The sequence below is a fragment of the Hypanus sabinus genome, chromosome 1 (assembly GCF_030144855.1).
Source record: "Hypanus sabinus isolate sHypSab1 chromosome 1, sHypSab1.hap1, whole genome shotgun sequence".
Lineage (NCBI taxonomy): Eukaryota > Metazoa > Chordata > Chondrichthyes > Myliobatiformes > Dasyatidae > Hypanus > Hypanus sabinus.
The window spans coordinates 71,148,814-71,168,345 of NC_082706.1; the positions used below are offsets into that span (position 1 = coordinate 71,148,814).

General features: G+C 39.6%; 1 protein-coding gene across 2 annotated transcripts in view; it reads left to right on the top strand.

The window, feature by feature from the left end:
• sqlea (squalene epoxidase a) overlaps positions 1–19,532 on the top strand; it is a 44,307-nt gene that overhangs the window by 4,886 nt on the left and 19,889 nt on the right. For both annotated transcript variants that reach the window (XM_059970867.1, XM_059970861.1), the window contains exons 4-7: positions 1,481–1,661; positions 4,167–4,263; positions 11,575–11,688; positions 18,722–18,893. In XM_059970867.1, coding sequence (XP_059826850.1) covers positions 1,481–1,661; positions 4,167–4,263; positions 11,575–11,688; positions 18,722–18,893 — 564 coding nt within the window. The remainder of the gene's footprint in view (positions 1–1,480; positions 1,662–4,166; positions 4,264–11,574; positions 11,689–18,721; positions 18,894–19,532) is intronic.

The following is a 19,532-nucleotide window of genomic DNA, read 5'->3' on the forward strand; positions in this document are numbered from 1 at the left end:
TCCTCTTGTTCTTTGTCTTAACAAAAGAATAGTTCCTTCTAATGATGAATATGTTGAACGTTAGTGCATTCAGAGCCAAGACTTTAGCAGATTTTGGCTTCCATATGACATAGTTCAGAATTAGGCCACTTGGCCTATAGAGGAAGTTCTGTTATTCAGGTTCAATTTTAATTGTCATTCAACCATACATGAATACAGCCCAATGAAACATTGTTTGTCCAGGACCAAGATGCAAAACACAGTACCAACAGCACACAGCACAGTTGCTGTATGATAGCAGAAAAACAGTCACAAACAAAATAATATAGACCAAGTCCAAGTGACATGCCCTGTAGACTGGGACGTTGTCCTGGTCCAGCTTGTCTTTCACCGGGTGAACATTGGAAGGCAGCACTGAGCCAACAATAAAGGGCAGCACCGATGGGAGGTGCTAGCCCCCAACTCAGTACAGATTCCAACATGCTAACAGAGGCTTCTACTCTTTTCCACACCGCCTTGACGACACTCAGCATGAGGTCTGCGTGACAACCAAGACAGTTCCCTCGCCATCTTTCTTGCCAGTGAAGCAGTCATGCAGTATTCTACATAACCAATGCCCAACAAGGTCTTGTAATCATAATAAAAGTAACCAAAACAATTGCTGTTGATAAGGATGGTGATAATCATGGCTGATTTATTATCCCTCTCAAGCCAATTCTCCTTCCTTCTTCCTGTAACCTTTAACAACCTTATTGATCATGAACCTATCAACCTCTGCTTTAAATCTGTCCAATGACTAGGCCTCCATAGCCGTGTGCGGCAATGAATTCTACAGATTCACCACCTTCTGGCTCAGAAGTTCTTCCTCACCTCTGTTCTAAGGTACATCCTTCTCTGGTGCTAGACTCATCCAATGTAGGGTTCAATGTGATCCCCCTCAGTGTTTTAAAGGTTTTGACTCTGCAGAGGTGTTACCCTGCTGTGTTTGAGGTAGAAAGGTGGGCTGCACTTAAAGTATATGACCAACATTTCTGAGCTTTTGCCTTTTCTCCTTCAGTAGGAGCAGTTCATCTGGATTTGGTAGATAAGCTGCATGTGAAGGCCAGGAGCTGGACTTGGTTGTCAGAAGCTATTTGAGGCAAATGCCAGAGGGAGCATTTAATAGGTAGAGGGAGCTTGTCCTCATTACCACCCCAGGCTATAACAAGGAAATATTTATTTCTTGTAATTTATTGCACTGTAGAGTGCTGCCACGAAGTGACAAATTTCACGACATTTGTCAGTGATAATGAACCTGACTGTGATCATTTTGAATCTTGGTCCTGAAATCCCCTCTGAACAATGTCAGGATTTTAAATGATGTAGAAATACATATTGCTTACATTGCTTAAAAACCTGAATCATTTTTCCAATTCATTAGCTTCAAGTGGATAATTTTCTTTTAGATAAAAATGTTATTCTGTAAATGCTCAAATCTTTTCTGTTTTTGATCTCCCACCAGCTGCTGTTGAAGGTCTTGATGCATGTGCCGTAAATGGTTATATCATCCATGACCTGGAGAGTCGGACAAAGGTGGAAATCCCTTACCCTGTGGATGAGGATGGTCGGGTGAAGTGTGGCACTGCATTTCACCATGGCCGTTTCATAATGGGTCTAAGGAAGCTAGCAAGGGCAGAACCTAAGTAAGCATTACTTATAGACCACAATTAGCTCAGAATATCCACACATCGTTCAGTGACCGAAACCTGAGAAAGCAAGTGCAAGTTTCAAGATAAAAATGTATTAAAATGTATTTTGAAATACATTATGTATTGAATGTATTAAAACTTCACCATGATCAAATGGCGTATCAGAGCTGATATGCTGAATGTCATAATTCGTATCGTAACCTCAGTGGCCACTTCATTAGTTACCTCTTGTAGCGTGTTCACAGAATGTATGCTCGTGGTCTTTTGCTGCTGTAGCCCATCCACTTCAAGGTTCACCGTATTCTCACAAACAGAGAAAGCTTGGAGACAGTGTGAAAGGGAGGATAAGCAGGTGATAGGGAAGGGACACACTCAGATCGATGGTTTGAGATGTGTCTTTTTTAATGCAAGAAGCATCATGAACAAAGCAGATGAGCTTAGAGCCTGGATCAGTATTTGGAGCTATGATGTTGTAGCCATTACAGAGACTTTGATGGCTCAGGGCAGGAATGGTTATTTTGAGTGCTGGGTTTCAGATGTTTCACAAAGGACAGGGAGGGAGGCAAAAGAGGTGGGGGCGTGGCACTGCTGATCAGAGGTAGTGTCACAGCTGCAGAAAAGGAGGAAGTCATGGAGGGATTGTCTACTGAATCTCTGTGGGTAGAAGTTAGGAACAGGAAGGGCTCAATAACTCTACTGGGAGTTTTTTTTTATACAGCACCCAATAGTAACAGGGACATCAAGGAGCAGATAGGGAGACAGATTCTGGAAAGATGAAATAGTAACAGGGTTGTCGTGGGAGATTTTAATTTCCCAAATATCGATTGGTAGGTCCCTAGAGTTAGGGGTTTAGATGGGGTGGAGTTTGTTAGATGTGTTCAGAAAGGTTTCTTGACACAATATGTAGATAAACCTACAAAAGGAGAGGCTGTACTTGGTCTGGTATTGGGAAATGAACCTGGTCAGGTATCAGGTCTCTCAGTGGGAGAGCATTTTGGAGACCGTGATCACAAATCTGTCTCCTTTCCCATAGCCTTGGAAAGGGATAGGAACAGACAAGTTAGTAAAGCATTTAATTGGAGTAAGGAGGAATGTGAATCCATCAGGCAGGAACTTGGAAGCATAAATTGGGAACAGACATTCTCAGGGAAATGTACGGAAGAAATGTGGCAAATGTTTAGGGGATATTTGCTTGGTGTTCTGCATAGGTACGTTCCAATGAGACAGGGAAAGGATAGTAAGGTTCAGGAACCGTATGTTAAGAAGGCACGCAGTGCATTGGCCTTCATCAACTGTGGGATTGAGTTTAGGAGCCGAGAGGTAATGTTGCAGCTTTATAGGACCCTGGTCAGACCCCACTTGGAGAACTGTGCTCCGTTCTGGTTGCCTCACTACAGGAAGGGTGTGGAAGCCATAGAAAGGGTGCAGAGGAGATTTACAAGGATGTTGCCTGGATTGGGGAGCATGCCTAATGAGAATAGGTTGAATGAACTCAGCCTTTTCTCCTTGGAGCAATGGAGGATGAGAGGTGACCTGATAGACGTGTATAAGATGATGAGAGGCATTGATCGTCAGGATAGTGAAAGGCTTTTTCCCAGGACTGAAGTGGCTAACATGAGTGGGCACAATTTTAAGGTGCTTGGAAGAAGGTACAGAGGAGATGTCAGGGCTAAGTTTTTTTATGCAAAGTGATGAGTGCGTGGAATGGGGTGCCGGCGACGGTGGTGGAGGCGGATACAATAGGGTCTTTTAAGCTTAGAAAAATAGAGGGCTATGGGTAACCCTAGGTGATTTCTAAAGTAAGTACATATTCGGCACAGCATTGTGGGCTTTGTTTGTTTGTTTGTCTATGTTTCTATGTATTGTGCATTCAGCGGTATTCTTCTGCACACCATTGTTGTAAAACATGGTTAATTGTCGTCTTCCTGTCATCTTGAACTAGTCTGGCCATTCTCCTCTAACATCTCTCATTAACAAGCTGAATTTGCTCACAGAGCTGCCACTCATTGGGTGTTTTTTTGTTTTGTTTTTCACACCATTCTCTCTAAACTTTAGAGACTGTTTTGCATGAACATCCCAGGAGATCAACAATTTCTGAGATGCACAAGGTGCCCCATCTGGCACCAAAAATCAAGTCACTTGGATCACATTTCTTCCCCATTCTGATGTTTGGTCTGAACAGGACTGAACCTCTTGACCATGTCTGTATGATTTTTGTGCATTGAGTTGCTGCCACATGATTGGCTGATTAGATATTTGCATTAATGAGCTGGTGTTAATGTGTACCTAATAAAGTGGCTACTGAGTGTATCTTATGGTCTTTTAATCAGATACAATGTTCAGCAGCGTTTAAAAAATCTAGAAGAATCAATAAGCAAATAATTTTGTACACATTAGAGACCACAGATGCTAGAATCTGAGCAGTTGCTAATGTAATAGTGTGTCAATTTCTAATGATTGGGTTAAAATAGAAATAATTTCTTGATGGCTCTATTGCAGCGTAAGGTTCATTGAAGGAACAGTGATGCATTTACTGGAAGAAGATGGTAGAGTTACTGGCGTACAGTACAGAGAAAAAGGAAGTGGAGATGTAAAGGTTTGTATGGTTTTCATTGGAAAAGGTTACCCCCGCAGTATGGAGGTGCAGAGCCTTGATAGAAATAATGTACACAAACCTTTCCCATTTCTAAAAGTTGACTGGTCAGAGTGTTGACTTTAGAATGGATCTGTTCCTGTTTGCATTGAGCACATCAATGAAGTATCCTCTGCATATGATCTATTCCCTGATTAAATTAAAATTTTCTCAGGGGCTGCTACTTGTTAACATTCTACATGTGCTATAATTTGTATGCTTCAGAATAAACACCACAAAGCACTGAATCACTAGCTATCATACTAGTATATATTTTCTTCTGAAAGCTGAACAGAAAATGCTGATTCCTAATTTGAATGAATCCAGAGACTAGGCCTCAGCTATGTGTCCATAGGTCAGTGATGTGGACAAATTACAAAGGACATCCTTAAATGTCGGGCTGTCCCAGGTTAGTCCTGGGATTGGATATCCATGTAAGGAGAAGTCACAGGTTAGTCGGTCAAAAGGGCCAGTCAGTTGGTGTTGGAGCCTGGAGTTTGGAGTCCCATCACTGGGGGTTGATATTGAAGATCAAATCCATAAGGTAAATCAGAAGCCTGGTCGTAAAGTCTTAGGCCTTAGCATTGACCTGTACTGGAGCTGGAAGTTTGTGTTTGTGTATGTGGGGGAGGTGGGTAGGGATGGAGAAAATGGGCTTGGTTGTGTCTGTTTTATTATGTTCTGCTGAACATGAGGGCATGCTGTGTTAGCATCAGGATGTGCGGTGATACTTACAGTATTGGCTGTCTCCTAGCACGTCCTTGGGTTGTGTTGGTTGTCAACACAATGACACATTTTGCAGTATGTTCCAATCTACATGTGATAAATCTGAATCTTAATTAATTAACTTCCCTTTTATTTCTCTGAATAAATTGTTATGTACCCCGTAATGGGTTCAAAGAACCAGCAGAAATGGAGCACACCTGGAGTCTGGTTTCGCTATAAACAAAACGCTAGTTTATTTGTATCTACATAATTTAGTAATATTAAAAACCAGATAAATCAAACAGGTTAGCAGGGTTTGACTGTGTAAGTATAAAACCCCAAACTTCTTCGAGCTTAGGTGGTAAACGATACAATCTTACGATGGTATAGGAATGAGGTCAGTTCAGTTTGTGATATTGAGTTGAGTAGAACTGAGGAGAGAGAGAGAGGTGATTTGCTTTTCAAGAAAGCTGATGCCGTCGATCTTTCCATTGTCCTCCAAAGTCCTGTTAAAGTTACCGACTGTGACCACACAAAAAAAGGTACCATCTTCATGTGGTAAAGCTATCAACCCAGGCAAGGGTTAAATACATCAATAGCTTTCCACTAGTCACCCTTTTCCACACTGAACAAGATCCACCCTTTTCGTGGGCACTCAAAGCTCATCCAGTGTCTATTTCTTCTGTATTTCTGTCTTCCGTGTATCTGTGTCTGTCTGAACAGCCAGCTGACCTTGTATATATCCCAAACATGTGGAACACCAGCTGTCCATCATATAGCTCCACCCTTCCATCACCATAGCAACTCACAAGCTGCTTGGTGCTCTCACTTTCTGAATCAGTATATACACACACAGTCTCTCTTTTTAAAGGCACAGTCCGTAATGAATAAACCTTAGGATCTCGTCACAAAATAAACATAATGATTTAATAGTAAGTCAGGCTAGGGAGGCCCCCGATTTAATCCATGTTATAGGTGATCCAGCTCATCAGGTGTGTTACACCATTCTATCATAGCTGATTTATTTTCCCCCTCAATCTTATTCTGTCGTCTTCATGTAACCTTTGACACCCTGACTAACCATGAACCTATCAACATTCACTTTGTGTGCTCAGTGACTTGGCCTCCAGCTGTCCAAGGCAATTAATTCCACAGACTCATCACCCTCTAACTAAAAAAATTCCTTCTCAATTGTTCTGGAAGGACATCACTCTATTCTGAGGCTGTGACCTGTGGTCCGCGACTCCTCTGCTTTAGGAAACATCTGCTCCACATCCACCCTACCTAGGCTTTCAATACTCAAATAGGTTTCAATGAGATTCCCCCTCAATTTCTAAAATCCAGTTAAGTACAGGCCCAGAGCCATAAAATGCTCCTCATACATTAAGCCTTTCATTCCTGGAATCATTCTCCTGAACCTCTCCAATGTCAACACAGCTGTCCTTAGATAAGAGGCCAAAAACTACTTCCAATACTCCAAGTGCAGTCTGACCAATGCCTGATAAAGGCTTAGCATTACAACCTTGTTCATCTACTCTAGTCTTCTCGAAATCAATGCTAACATTGTATTTGCCACCTTATTATGACTCAACTTGCAATTTAACCTTTGGGGAACCCTACATACTCAAGTCCCTTTGCACTTCCGACTTTTGAATTTTCTCTCTGTTTAGGAAATAGTCTACATCTTTATTCCTTCTACCAAAGTGACTGCAAGACCATACACTTCCCTACACTATATTCCATAAGCAACTTTGCCCATTGTCTCAATCTGTTCAAGTCTTTCTGTAAGCTCCCTGCTTCCTCAATACTACCTGTCCCTTCACCTGTCTCTGTATCATCTGTAAACTTGGCCACAAAGCATCATCAAATCATTGACACATAATGTGAAAAGAAGTTCCAATACTAACCCCTCTAGTTCTTGATTGGACATGGCATCAAAGGTTACTGGTAGAAGGCCAGGAATTGGGGTTGAGGAGAAAAAAAAAGATCAAGCATGATTAAATGGTGAAGCAGACTCAATGGGCCAGATGGCCTAATTCTGCTTCTATGTCTTATGGTCTAACATCACTAGTCACCAGCAGCCAACCAGAAAGACATTCTTTATTCCAACTCTTTGCCTCCTAGCAGTCCCCTAGTCTTGTATCCATGATAGTATTTTTCCTGTATTACCATGGATCCTTGTTAAGCAGCCTTGCGTGTGGCATGTTGTCAAAGGCCTTATGAAAATTCAAGTAAACATCTACTGACTCTCCTTTGTCTATCCTGCCTGATATTTCCTCAAAGAATTCTAATAGATTTGTCAGGCAAGATTCCCACTAACGGGAAATTATATTGGCCTCGTTGACGATGTGCCTCCATGTATCCTGAAACATCATTAATAATGGACTCCACCATCTTCCCAACCACTGTTCAGGCTAAATGGCCTATAATTTCCTGTCTTTTGCCACTCTCCCTTCTTTAAGCACTATTCCAAAATCTCACGATTCTTGTAAAATCATGACCAAGTCCTCCACAATCTCTTCATATTCACATATCTCACATATTCATGCCATTAGGTTGGAGATTGCCAAGGCAGACTATAAGGTGTTACTCCTCCACCCTAAGGTTGACCTCATCGTGGCACAAAAGGAGGCCACAGAGCAACATGATGTAAAGGGAATGGGAATCAGAATTAAAATATTTTGCCACCGGGAAGTTCCACTTGTGGACGATGGATTGAAGGTGCTTGACAAAGCAGTCCCCCAGTTTATTTATGTCAGGTAGAGCAGGCTGCAACAGGAGCATCTGTCAGGAACGGGGACAGGAATGGACCCAAGTGCAGGACGCAGGCACTGAAGTACTAGGGGTAGGACAGGAGGGGAATGTCATGGCATGCAAGGGGTAATGCTGGGGTTCAGGCAGACAGAGAGTCTTAGTTGGGCAGGCAGAGCAGGAACCCGGAGTTCGGGCAGGAGGATCCCAGAGTTCGGGCAGAAGGTGGGGTCTTGAGGTACATGGTTTGGCTGGAGGAGAGCCCCCCCCCCACCGGGTGGGCCGCATATGTCCTGGGTAGGGCCGCCTCCCAGGCAGAAACACGGCGGTCTGGGCAGGACTCCTAGGCAGGTGCGGGGCACAACCCATCGGAAGCGGTGAGGGGGGGGGAAGGGGCAGAACACCCCACCGGGCAGCGGCAGTCCGGCTGGACCAGCCCGACGGAGGCAACGGATAGGAAAGGGCAGAACACCCCGCCAGGCAGCAGCAGTCCGGCTGGACCTGCCCAATGGAGGCAAAGGGGTAGAATGGGGACTAGGTCCAGGGTGACCAGCACGACAGCCATGATCCCAGTTAACTCGGGAGAGGCAGGCAGACAGCAAGACAGCACGAGCAAGGCAAAATGGGCCGAGCAGCAGGACCAGCGCATGCAAGAAAAAGCAGAGGAACAAGACCAACGTGGACAGAACACATACAGAGCAGGTCGGAACCCGGGCAGGGTAAACAGGATATGGAGCAAAGTACGGAGCTGGCAGAGAGCAGGATACGGAACAAATGACCACCCGCCTGGTCTCAGTCCCAAGGCCCCTTATAAACACCTGCAGCTGAATTGGCCACAGGTGTGCCTCCTAAAACCAGGAGGATCCTAACTGGCTCAAGGGTGATGGGAGGGACAGCTGCAAGACCCAGAGTCTGCGGACCGGATCAAGACCTGGAACGCGGGTTCTGGACTGGACCAGACCCCGACAGCATCAGACACAATATACAACCCCAGGCAGATTTGCAGGTGAAGTGTTGCCTCATCTGGAAGGACTGTTTGGGGCTCTAAATGAATGTGTGGGAGGAGGTGAATGGGCAGGTGTAGCACTTAGGCTGCTTGTGGGGAGAAGTGCCGGATAGCAATTTGTGGGAGGATCAAATGGACAAGGGAACCATAGAGGGAGTGATCCCTGCCAAAAGCAGGTAGAGGGGCAGCTTAAAAATATGTTTGGTAGTAGGGTCCCATCGAAGATGGTAGAAGTTGCGGAGAATGATGTGTTGGATGTGGAGGCTCAGGAACTCTATCACTGTTAAGATGACAGGCGATGGAGTGAGCGATGATGACAAGGAAATGGAGACGCAGGTGAGGGCAGCATCAATGGTGGAGGAAGGAAATCCTGTCCTTTGAAGGAGGACACCTCTGGGGAGGTAAGCCTTGTCCTGGGAACAGATGCGGCGGAGATGAAGGAACTAAGGAAAGGGAATAGCATCTTTACAGGAGACAGGATATGAAGAAGTATACTTAGGGTAGCTGTGGAAATTGGTAGGTTTATAAAAGATGTCAGTTGACAGTTTGGCTTCAGAGATGGAAACACATTTGAGAAAGGGGAGGGAGGTTCAGAAATGGACCATGAATTTAAGGGTAGGGGCCAAAGTTGGTGAAATTGATCAGCTCAGTATAGGTGCATGAAGCAGCACCAATGCAATTGTCAATGTAGCGAAGAAAGAGTTGAGGAGCATTACTTGGAAGAAAGCTTGGAACATGGACTGTTCTACATAGCCAATTAATAAAAAAAAGTGGGCATAGCTGGGGCACATGGCTACCCCTTAAGTCTGGAGAAGGTGGGAGGAGCCAAATTAGGAATTGTTTAGGGTGAAGATTAGTTCTGGCAGATGGAGGAGGGTGGTAGTGGAGGGAAACTTTTATTGAGAAAGAAGTGGAGAGCTTTAAGGCCTTTTTGATGGGGGAATAGACCTGTATAGTGACAGAACAAGGTGGAAATGAAATGGCCGGGGTTAGGATATTGTAAGTTATGAAGGGATTGAAAGCATGTGAAGTGTTGCGGATGTAATTGGCAAGCGACTGAAGTAAGGAAGATAGAATAAAGTTGAGGTATGAGGGCATGGGTTCAGTGGAAACATTTGTTCCCTGGGGTGTAGTCCATCTGGTCCAGGTGACTTATCCAACTTCAGACTTTTCAGTTTCCCAGGCACCTTTTCCTTAGTGATAGCAGTTACGCTCACTTCTGGCCTCTCCTACTTTCAAATTTCCAGCATTCTGCTGGTGTCTTCCATAGTGAAGATTGACGCAAAATACTTAAGTTCATCCACCATTTCTTTGTCCCCATTACTCCCAGTGTCATTTTTCGAGCGGTCCAATATATACACTAGCATCTCTTTAACTCTATATATCTGAGAAAACTTCTGGTATCCTCTTTGATATTATTGGCTCGCTTACCTTCACACTTAATCTTTTTACTCATTATGTTTTTTAGTTGCCTTCTGTTTATTTTAATAGCTTCCCAATACTCTAACTTTCCACTTATTTTTGCTATATTATATGCCCTCTCGTCCTTTTTATACTTCCTTTGACTTGCTTCCCTTGTCACCCATGGTTACCTCATCCTCCCTTTAGAATACCTTTTCATCTTTGAGATATCTATCCTGCACCTTCTGAATTGCCCCCAGAAGTTCCAACCATTGCTGTTCTGCCATCATCCCTGCTAGTGTCCCCTTCCAATCAATTGTAGTCAGCTCCCCACTCATGGTTCTGCAATTCTCTTTACTCCACTGTAACACTGATAACATCTGATTTATCTTCTCCCTCTCAAACTGCAGGGTGAATTCTATCATGTTATGATCACTGCCTCCTAAGAGTTTCTTCACCTTGGGCTCCCTAATCAAATCTAATTCATTACACAAAATCCAATCCAGAATTTTCTTTCCCCTTATGGGCTCAACCACAAGTTCCTCTGAAAAGCCATCTGTAGGCATTCTACAAATTCCCTCTCTTGTGATTCAGAACCAAACTGAATTTGCCAATCTACCCACATATTGAAATCGTAACATGACTTCTATTTCTTGTTGAAATTTGTATCTCACATCCTGGCTATTCTTTGAGGGTTTGTATAGCTCCCACCAGGGACTTTTTACCCTTGCAGTTTCTTAACTCTACCCATGAGGATTCTACGCCTTCTGATTCTATGTCACCTCTTTGTAAGGATTTGATTTTTACCAGCAAAGCCACACCTCTTCCCTTTGCTGACCTGCCTTTTCTTTTGATAGTTAGTTCCCAACTTTGATCTTCTTTCAGCTATGACTCTGTGATGTCCATGATATCATACCTGCCAATCATTAACTGTGCTACAAGATCACTTACCTTATTCCGTATATTGTGTACATTCAAATATAACATCTTCAGTCCTGTATTCATCACCCTTTTCAATTTTGTCCTCCTGTTACATTTCAACAACTTCTACTGAGTGCAATTTTACCTGATCACTTGCCTGTCCAGTTTCATTACACAATGCATTAACTTGTATACCAATGGTCTCCTCCTCAGCCCTATCACTCTGGTTCCTATCCCCATGCCAACTTAGTTTAAACCCTCCCCAACAGCTCGGCAAACACTCTGTGCATATCCTGAACTCACTCAAAGGATCAGTGATTATGTGATAATGATAGACCTTACATTTGGACCTTTTTTTTTCAAGTGATTCTTCACACTTGAAATCACAAGAAGTAGTGAGATTATTTCTGTATCCTTGAGGTTGGGCGCTTCACTATCACTGCAACTTCACATATTGATACACAACTAACCAAAAGCCATTAAAATTCCAGGAACTGTGCTCCCCTTTGACTGTGGTTGCTGATGGCCATTTCTCTAAATTCAGGAAAAATCTGGTGAAGACCAAAATCAGTGTTTCATCTCATTTTGTTGGCTGTATAATGAAGGTAAGATTGCTCAAGTTTGCTTTGCAATGTTTTGCTCATTGCATCTAATTAAGGTACTTAAGCAAAATGTCTGCAATTCAAATGGCACTTGGATATGGAAATATAGTAGTTGCAAATATGAGATAAATACAGTTCTCGGGGGGTGGGGGTTGCCAATTAGTGATATTAATGCAGTAGAGAAAAAAAATTCTCATCAACCTATGTTTTCTACAGTTCATTTACAGGGTCAGAATTGTACATAGGGAATCAAAGTAGCGATGAGTCAATTTTAAATGGAAGTCAGTATATTTTCCCTGTTTAGAAGCACTATAATAAGAAAAGTAATCCAAAAGCTGCTGCTCAATGACTACTGTAAGGTCAGTGGAAACTGAGACCATCTCTTGGAGAAAGTGTCAAGATACTAGGATGATATCGAGAACACTGTACTCTAACCCTAATTAGTTAATATTCTACTGTACGGAGATTAATGACCTTGTACAACGTTTACTGATCTGCTGATGTTAAATTTCTTCCCACAAGGCACTATTCTTTTTGAGAGTTGCCTAGAATTTTGGATCATTGGGTCTTTTCTTATAACATTTTTATTCAGAAGAAAAAAAAACAAGATTTACAGAGTGCAACACATAGATACATCTCAACATAACTTGTGTACATTCATATATTGTGATAAAATTGATCAAAATGTTACAGCATAACACAAAGGTATACCACTCTGTAATCAAAAATTTAAAGATAGGTCATACATCATAAGAGAAATTTTTTATATAAAAAAAGTCAACCCCCTACCAACTACCAAAGAAAAAAGCTGATGGATGATAATGGATAAATTAGAAAAGAAAACATATTCGCTTAAGAAGAGAAGATAAAAATATACATAAAAGTCTGTGCACTGCTAAACTTTATAAATTGGAAAAGTAATTTAGGAAAGGTCCCCAGATATCATAAAAAGATTGTTTCAAATTTAAGATTGAGCAGCAGATCTTTTCTAAATTTAAATAAGACATAATATCACGTAGCCATTGAAGACGTGTAGGAGGGGTAAACTCCCATTTAAGCAAGATTGCTCTCCTTGCTAAAAGAGGTAAAAACTAAAATCTGTAGGTTAGAAGTATTTAAAGTTATTTCTTCATCTGCAATAATACCAAACAAGGCAGTAAGGGGATTTGGGTCAAATTAGACCCTAAAAAGTTGTGAGAAGGTATGGAATACTTCCTGCCAAAACTTTTCAATTTTAGGGCAAAACCAAAACATATGAATTAAAGAGGCATCAGCAGAGTTGCATTTATTACTAAGTGGAGAAACATTCGGCTAAAAACTGTACAGCTTCTGTTTAGAAATGTAAGCTCTATGAACCACTTTAAATTGTAGAAGAGAATGACGAGCCTAGAAAGATGATTTATTAACCTGTTTAAGAATTTTATTCCATCTATCATCAGAAATCTGACAATTTAGGTCATCCTCCCAAGCTTTTTTTATTTTATCTAAAAAGTCTTGTCTAGATTCAATCAACAAGTTATAGATACCGGTAATAGAACCATTAACAAAAGGTTTTAAATTTGAAAGATCGTCTAGTAAATTTTTATCAGGACCTATAGGAGAAGTAGTTAATTGGAAACGTAAGAAATCTCTAATTTGAAGGTATCTGTAAAAATGTGTTTTTGGGAGTGCAAATTTATTTGACAATTGGTCAAGTGGAGCAAGAGATCCTGAGATAAACAGGTCCCAAAAACACTTAATACCTAGTTCATCCCAGTCCTTAAAGACTTTGTCAGTCATGGAAGGGATAAAAACAAAAATTAAGGAGAATGGGAGATGATAATGAAAAATTCGCTGAACCAAAAAATTTCCTAAATTGAGACCAGATCCTTAAAGTTTGTTATCTGTTATTTTATTTGCTGAAAAAGAAGAATATGATCCAAGAAGAGAGACAATAGAGGAATTTTTTACAGAATTAACTTCTAAGGAGACCCATGATGGGCAATCTTTACAATAAATATAATAGGACCAGAAAGTAATATTCCTTATATTGGCAGCCCAATAGTAAAACCTAAAATTGGGTAGGGCTAATCCACCCATCTCTTTATTTCTTTGTAGGTAAACTTTACTTAAATGAGCTTGCTTATTATTCCAAATATAAGATGTTAAAATTGAATCTAAAGAATCAAAGTAGGTCTTAGGAATAAAAATAGGTAAGGCCTGAAAAAGATATAAAAATTTAGGGATAATCTTCATTTTAATCAAATTAATTCGGCCAATTAGGGATAAAGAAAGAGGAGACCATTTAGAAAGAGTCTTTTTCACATAAATCAATAAGGGGTTTAAGTTTTCTTTAAATACATTCTTGAAGTTTTTAGTAATTGTTATACCTAGATATGTAAATTGACTTGTGACAACTTGGAATGGAAATTTGGCATTTGGTGACATTGGGTAATTTAAAGAAAATAGCTCAGTTTTATGTAAGTTCAGCTTATATCTTGAAAAAGAACTAAACTGGGAAATTAAAGAAAGAACCGAAGGTAAAGAAGTTTCAGTGTTAGAGATAAAAAGTAAAATATCATCAACGAATAATGAAATTTTATGAGTCATACCTTCCCTTAGTATACCAGAAATGTCCTTAGATTCGCGAAATGCTATTGCTAAGGGTTCTATAGCTAAAGCAAAAAGTAAAGGACTAAGAGGGCAACCTTGTCCAGTTCCCCGCTGTAATTTAAAGGGCTTAGAAATTTGAGAGTTAGTAATAACCTGAGCGGTAGGAGACGAGTAAATTAATTTAACTCAACGAATAAAATTAGGCCCAAAATTAAACTTTTCTAAGGTCTTAAAAAGATAATTTCATCAATCCTATCAAAGGCTTTTTCTGCATCTAAGGATAATATACACTCTGATATTTTTTTGGATGGTGAATATATCACATTCAATAACTGACGTATATTAAAATGTGAGTAACGATTTTTAATAAATCCTGTCTGGTCATGTGATATAATAGATGGTAAAATATTTTCAAGTCTTCGAGCTAAGATTTTGGATAAGATTTTTGCATCAACATTTAATAAAGAGATCAGTCTGTGTGAAGAACATTCAGCTGGATTTTTTTTTAAGAATAAGAGAAATAAAAGCTTCATAAAAAGATTGAGGGAGTTTACCTGATTTAAAGGACTCTGATAAAACAGAGGATAAATAAGGTGTAAGTAACGTAGTGAAAGTTTTATAAAACTCCCCAGGAAAGCCATCAAGTCCTGGGGTCTTACCAGAATGTAAAGCACGTATAGCCTCAGCCACTTCTTCATTGGAAATAGGCTGATCTAACTGTGTTAGGCTATCAGCAGACAATGTAGGAATGTTGGTATTACTGAAAAAAGCATTCATATAGGTATCATCTAAGGAAGAGTCAGACTGATACAACTTAAGGTAAAAGTCTTTAAATATGTTGTTAATTTCAGAATGGTCCGATATTTTAGTGCCACTATCTTTAAAAATTTCTGTGATTTGACGATTAACTGTAAAAGATTTTAAGCGATTGGCTAATAAACTACCTGTTCTATCCCCGTGAATGTAAATTTGAGTTTTATCTCTCAACAGCTGTTGTTCAATTGGGTAAGTCAGCAGAAGATTATACTTGGATTGGATTTCAATACGCTTATTATATATAGTTGGATCTGGAGATAGGGCATACTTTCGATCAAGATCTTTTAATATTGCTGCTAGGTCAGACCTTTCTTTATCAGCTTTTTTCTTTATATAGGTAGAGTAAGATCATTTCTCCATGAATATATGCTTTAAAAGTATCCCAGACTATAGTACCTGCAGTATCTCCTTTAAAATTTTCTTTAAAGAAAAAAGTAATATGGTTTTCCAAAAACTTTAGAAAATTTTTATCAGATAACAATAATAAGTTAAAACGCCAACTTCTGTTTGGTACAGAGTAAACAGGTAATCTTAAAGCCAGAAGCACAGGTGCATGATCAGACAAAGCAATCTCCTTATAATCACAGGATCGAACCAGTGGAAGCAAGTTTCTATCTATTAAAAAAAATAATCAATCCGTGAGTACATATGATGAACCTGAGAGAAATATGAATATTCCTTTTCTTGGGGGTGTAAAAAATGCCATACGTCGAGAATACCACATTGAAATAGAAAAGATTTTAAAAGTAGGACTGATTTATTAGTGACAGGGATTTTACTTGAAGAGTGATCTAATAAGGTCAAGCCAAAAATTAAAATCTCCACCCATCACTAAGGAATACCAATTCAAATCAGGCAGAAAAGAGAAAAGACGTTCAAAGAACAAGGAGTCATCTGTACTTGGAGCATATACATTTGCAAATACAATTAGTTTGTTCCCAAGACTACCTGAAACAATAACAAAGTGCCCATTTGTGTCAGAAATTACATTATGTTGAATAAAGGATGCATTCTGATCAAACAGGATAGAGATGCCTCTCGATCTAGATTGAGGGGGTGAGTGAAAATGTATACCCTTCCATCCTTTGAAAAAGCGTGAAATATCATCTTTACGAATATAGGTTTCTTGGAGAAAGATTATGAGTTTTAAGTTTTCTTGATATAAGAGAAAATCTTATTTTGTCTAACAGGGTTATTTAGACCTTTCACATTAAAGCTGAGTATATTAATAAAAGAATCCATCAAGTATCCTTTAGTAATGTATAAAAGGTAATCACAGACATGTAGATAGCAAATAAATAAAACAGTAAAAACCTCCAATCAGCTTTCTGGAAGAACCCATTTCCCCCTTCCCTCCCCCCCCACACCCCAAAGAGAGAAATCAGCCAAGGGAGGCTGAAGACTAGTTCTAACATTCCCAACCCAAAACTCCGGCGGGTCCAAAAAATATATATTTATTCAGCTGAGCTGAATAAACAATTGTAAATATATGTATACAAAAAAAAAATCAAAGTAAATAAGTTCGCTATTTACGAGAAAAAACCATGGGAAAATATGTATTAATCTCGGTAAAAAGGGAAGACAAATAAGGAAAATCAATAAGTAAAACAATATATACTTGCCAGTGCAAAGAAAAGGAGTAAAGAAACAAATAGAAAATAATTAGAAAGGGAGGCGGTTTAGATAATTTCCTACATGACTAATTTAAGGCATTCAAGGGAGAAAAAAAACAAAATGACAAAATGTAAAATAATGAAAAAACCAAAAACCAGCAATAGAATATTGTATACTATTGAAAAACAGTAAAAGACCAAAAAGAGTATAAATAATCAAAAGATAGGAAAAATCTGAATGAATTTAAAGTAAAACAAAACACCCTATAGTTTAATTCCTCAGTAATTACTACATGTATACCCTACATAATTACTTTCAAATTACTAAAAGGAAGGTAAAAATAAAAATAACACTGAGAGAATATAACGTTTTGTTTAAAAAGAGCTGCGAGAAAGTAACATTAGAGGACCCATATGGAGGTGGAAAACAACAAAAGAGAAAATGGATGCAGTCTGCCTGCATATTTTGCATAGTTTGAAAGATAACAAGGCGCCAGTTACTTAATCAAACAAATGATTAAAACTTCGTAAAACCAAGAAACCTTGTTATCAACAAAGCTCCAATTACTTGATTGAACACCTGAAATTAAAACATTTAGCATAAAGCAACTCAAGGTTAAATTTAAGCATGGAGACTATGTAAAAATCTCTTAGCTTCTTCAGGCTTCGTAAACCAAGAAACCTTATCAGAAGTAGTAACCTTGAGTTTACACGGATCTCTGAGAGAAAGGCAACAGCCAAGCTTAAAAAGGTCAGCCGTGACCTCTTTAAAAGCCTGTCTAGCTCTTAAAACTTCCGGTGGATAATCTTGAACGATCCGAAACTGTTGATCACCAAATTGTAATATACGTTTCTTCCTTGATTCACGAAGGATCTGTTCTTTAATCTGATAGTCATAAAAGTGAATGATAATAGAGCGAGGTTTGGCAGGATCCCAATTAGGCGGGGTAACTCGGTGAACGCGCTCAAATTTTGGTAGTTCCGATAATATATCAGGGAATAAATCTTTCAGCATTTGAGCACAAAAATCGATAGGTTGATTACCCTCCAGTTTTTCAGGAAGCCCAAGAATTCTGATATTGCACCTTCGGTTCCTGGTCTCCAAATCTGTAAGTTTCTTCAGTAATGCGTCGTATTTTTTAAGTTGTTCCTTAGAAATTTTCATGAAACCTTCGATATCCTTCTGCAACACCGGCAGAGATTCTTTGTGTAGCTTAATACGAATTTCATGGTCATTCACAGTCTGCTGCATACTTCCAAGTTTCTGATTAAGCTTTTTCAGTTCAGATTTAATCAGGTCGAAGGAATTCTGTAACAAGTCAAACTTGGATTCCAAGAAATCCAGTTTATCCAGTTTTTCGAGTCTCTCTGACATTTGTTGAGACATTTCAGCCAAAGTCTCTAAAGTAAGCTCTTTTCTAGAGTGTTTTCTACTCATGGTGCTCTCACCGAGATAGGTTTAAACAGCAAAGTAAGCAAATAATTTCGGAGCACGTAGCTACTGCAGCCTACTCCATTACAGCCACTGGAAGTCCTCCTCATTGGGTCAATAACATTTACTGTTGTAAATGGATGCATTAAATGGGTCTTAAAGATTATCTTTAATTGTGACATGTATGTTGAAATACACAGTGAAATGCATCATTTATGTCAACAATAAGCACATTTGAAGGATTGTACTGGGACAGCCCACAAGTCTTGCCATGCTTCCAGTGCCAATGTAGTGTGCCCAAAACTTGCTTACCCTAACTTATACCTCATTGGAATTGAGGAAGAAATGGGGGTACCCACAGGGTCACAGGGAGAATGTATAAACTCCTTATAGACAGTGATGGAAATTAAACTCAATATCACTGGCACTGTAAAGCGGCTCTGCACTATTGTACTACCTTTTGGCTGTATATGCTGCAAACTGTTAGAACCATAATTTTAAGATCAAACAGTTTTGAAGAAACTTTACTGAAATAGAATGAAGTATGGCACTAAAGCTTACCATCTGTACTTTATGTTTATAGGACATGCCACAATTCAAACCTAACCACGCAGAACTTGTCCTTGCTGATCCTAGCCCTATTCTTGTCTACCAAATTTCATCCAATGAAACGCGAGTGCTTGTGGACATCAGAGGGGAAATGCCAAGACATCTTAAAGATTACATGATTGAGAAAATCTATCCACAGCTTCCAGGTATAGCAGAATACTTTGGTTTTTAAACTGAGTTGAAATTAATTTTCCCTTTGTTGGATTGATCTGCTGAGCCTGCACATCTGCCAATTTTTGGATATGGGTTTGTGACTCCTTCCCAGTTTCTTTCAACACTCTTTTGACCTTGTTATCTATATGCCTCGTGTTCATTTAAATTTCTCAGTTCAGAATATACTCATTTTATAAAATCTTACTTTTAACAGCAAAACCAGCTGCTGGGAAAACAAACTGGGTTGCACAATCTCAATTGTATATTCACAAAATAAATACATGTACAGTATAATATGAGTAAGTGTACCAAGTACTTGCATTTATATAACTTCTGTACCTTGCCCACAAGATATGCTGCAGCACCCTGTATACTCTTGTGAATCTGTTGGTATGAAGTCCATAATGTACATTGTGTCATGTGGCCGGCAACAATGAATATAGAATTGAGTCAGGTTTTATAAACAAACAAACATTTATTAAACTCTGCTCAACAAAAGTGAGAAGTAAACAAACGATTAACCTAACCGGAAGTTAACTGCTGTACAGCAATTTAACAAACAGCCACTCTGGAATAGTTTTTAAAGTGGTAAATTCGAACACAGTCTTAAAGTGGTAAATTTGAAAGGCCAA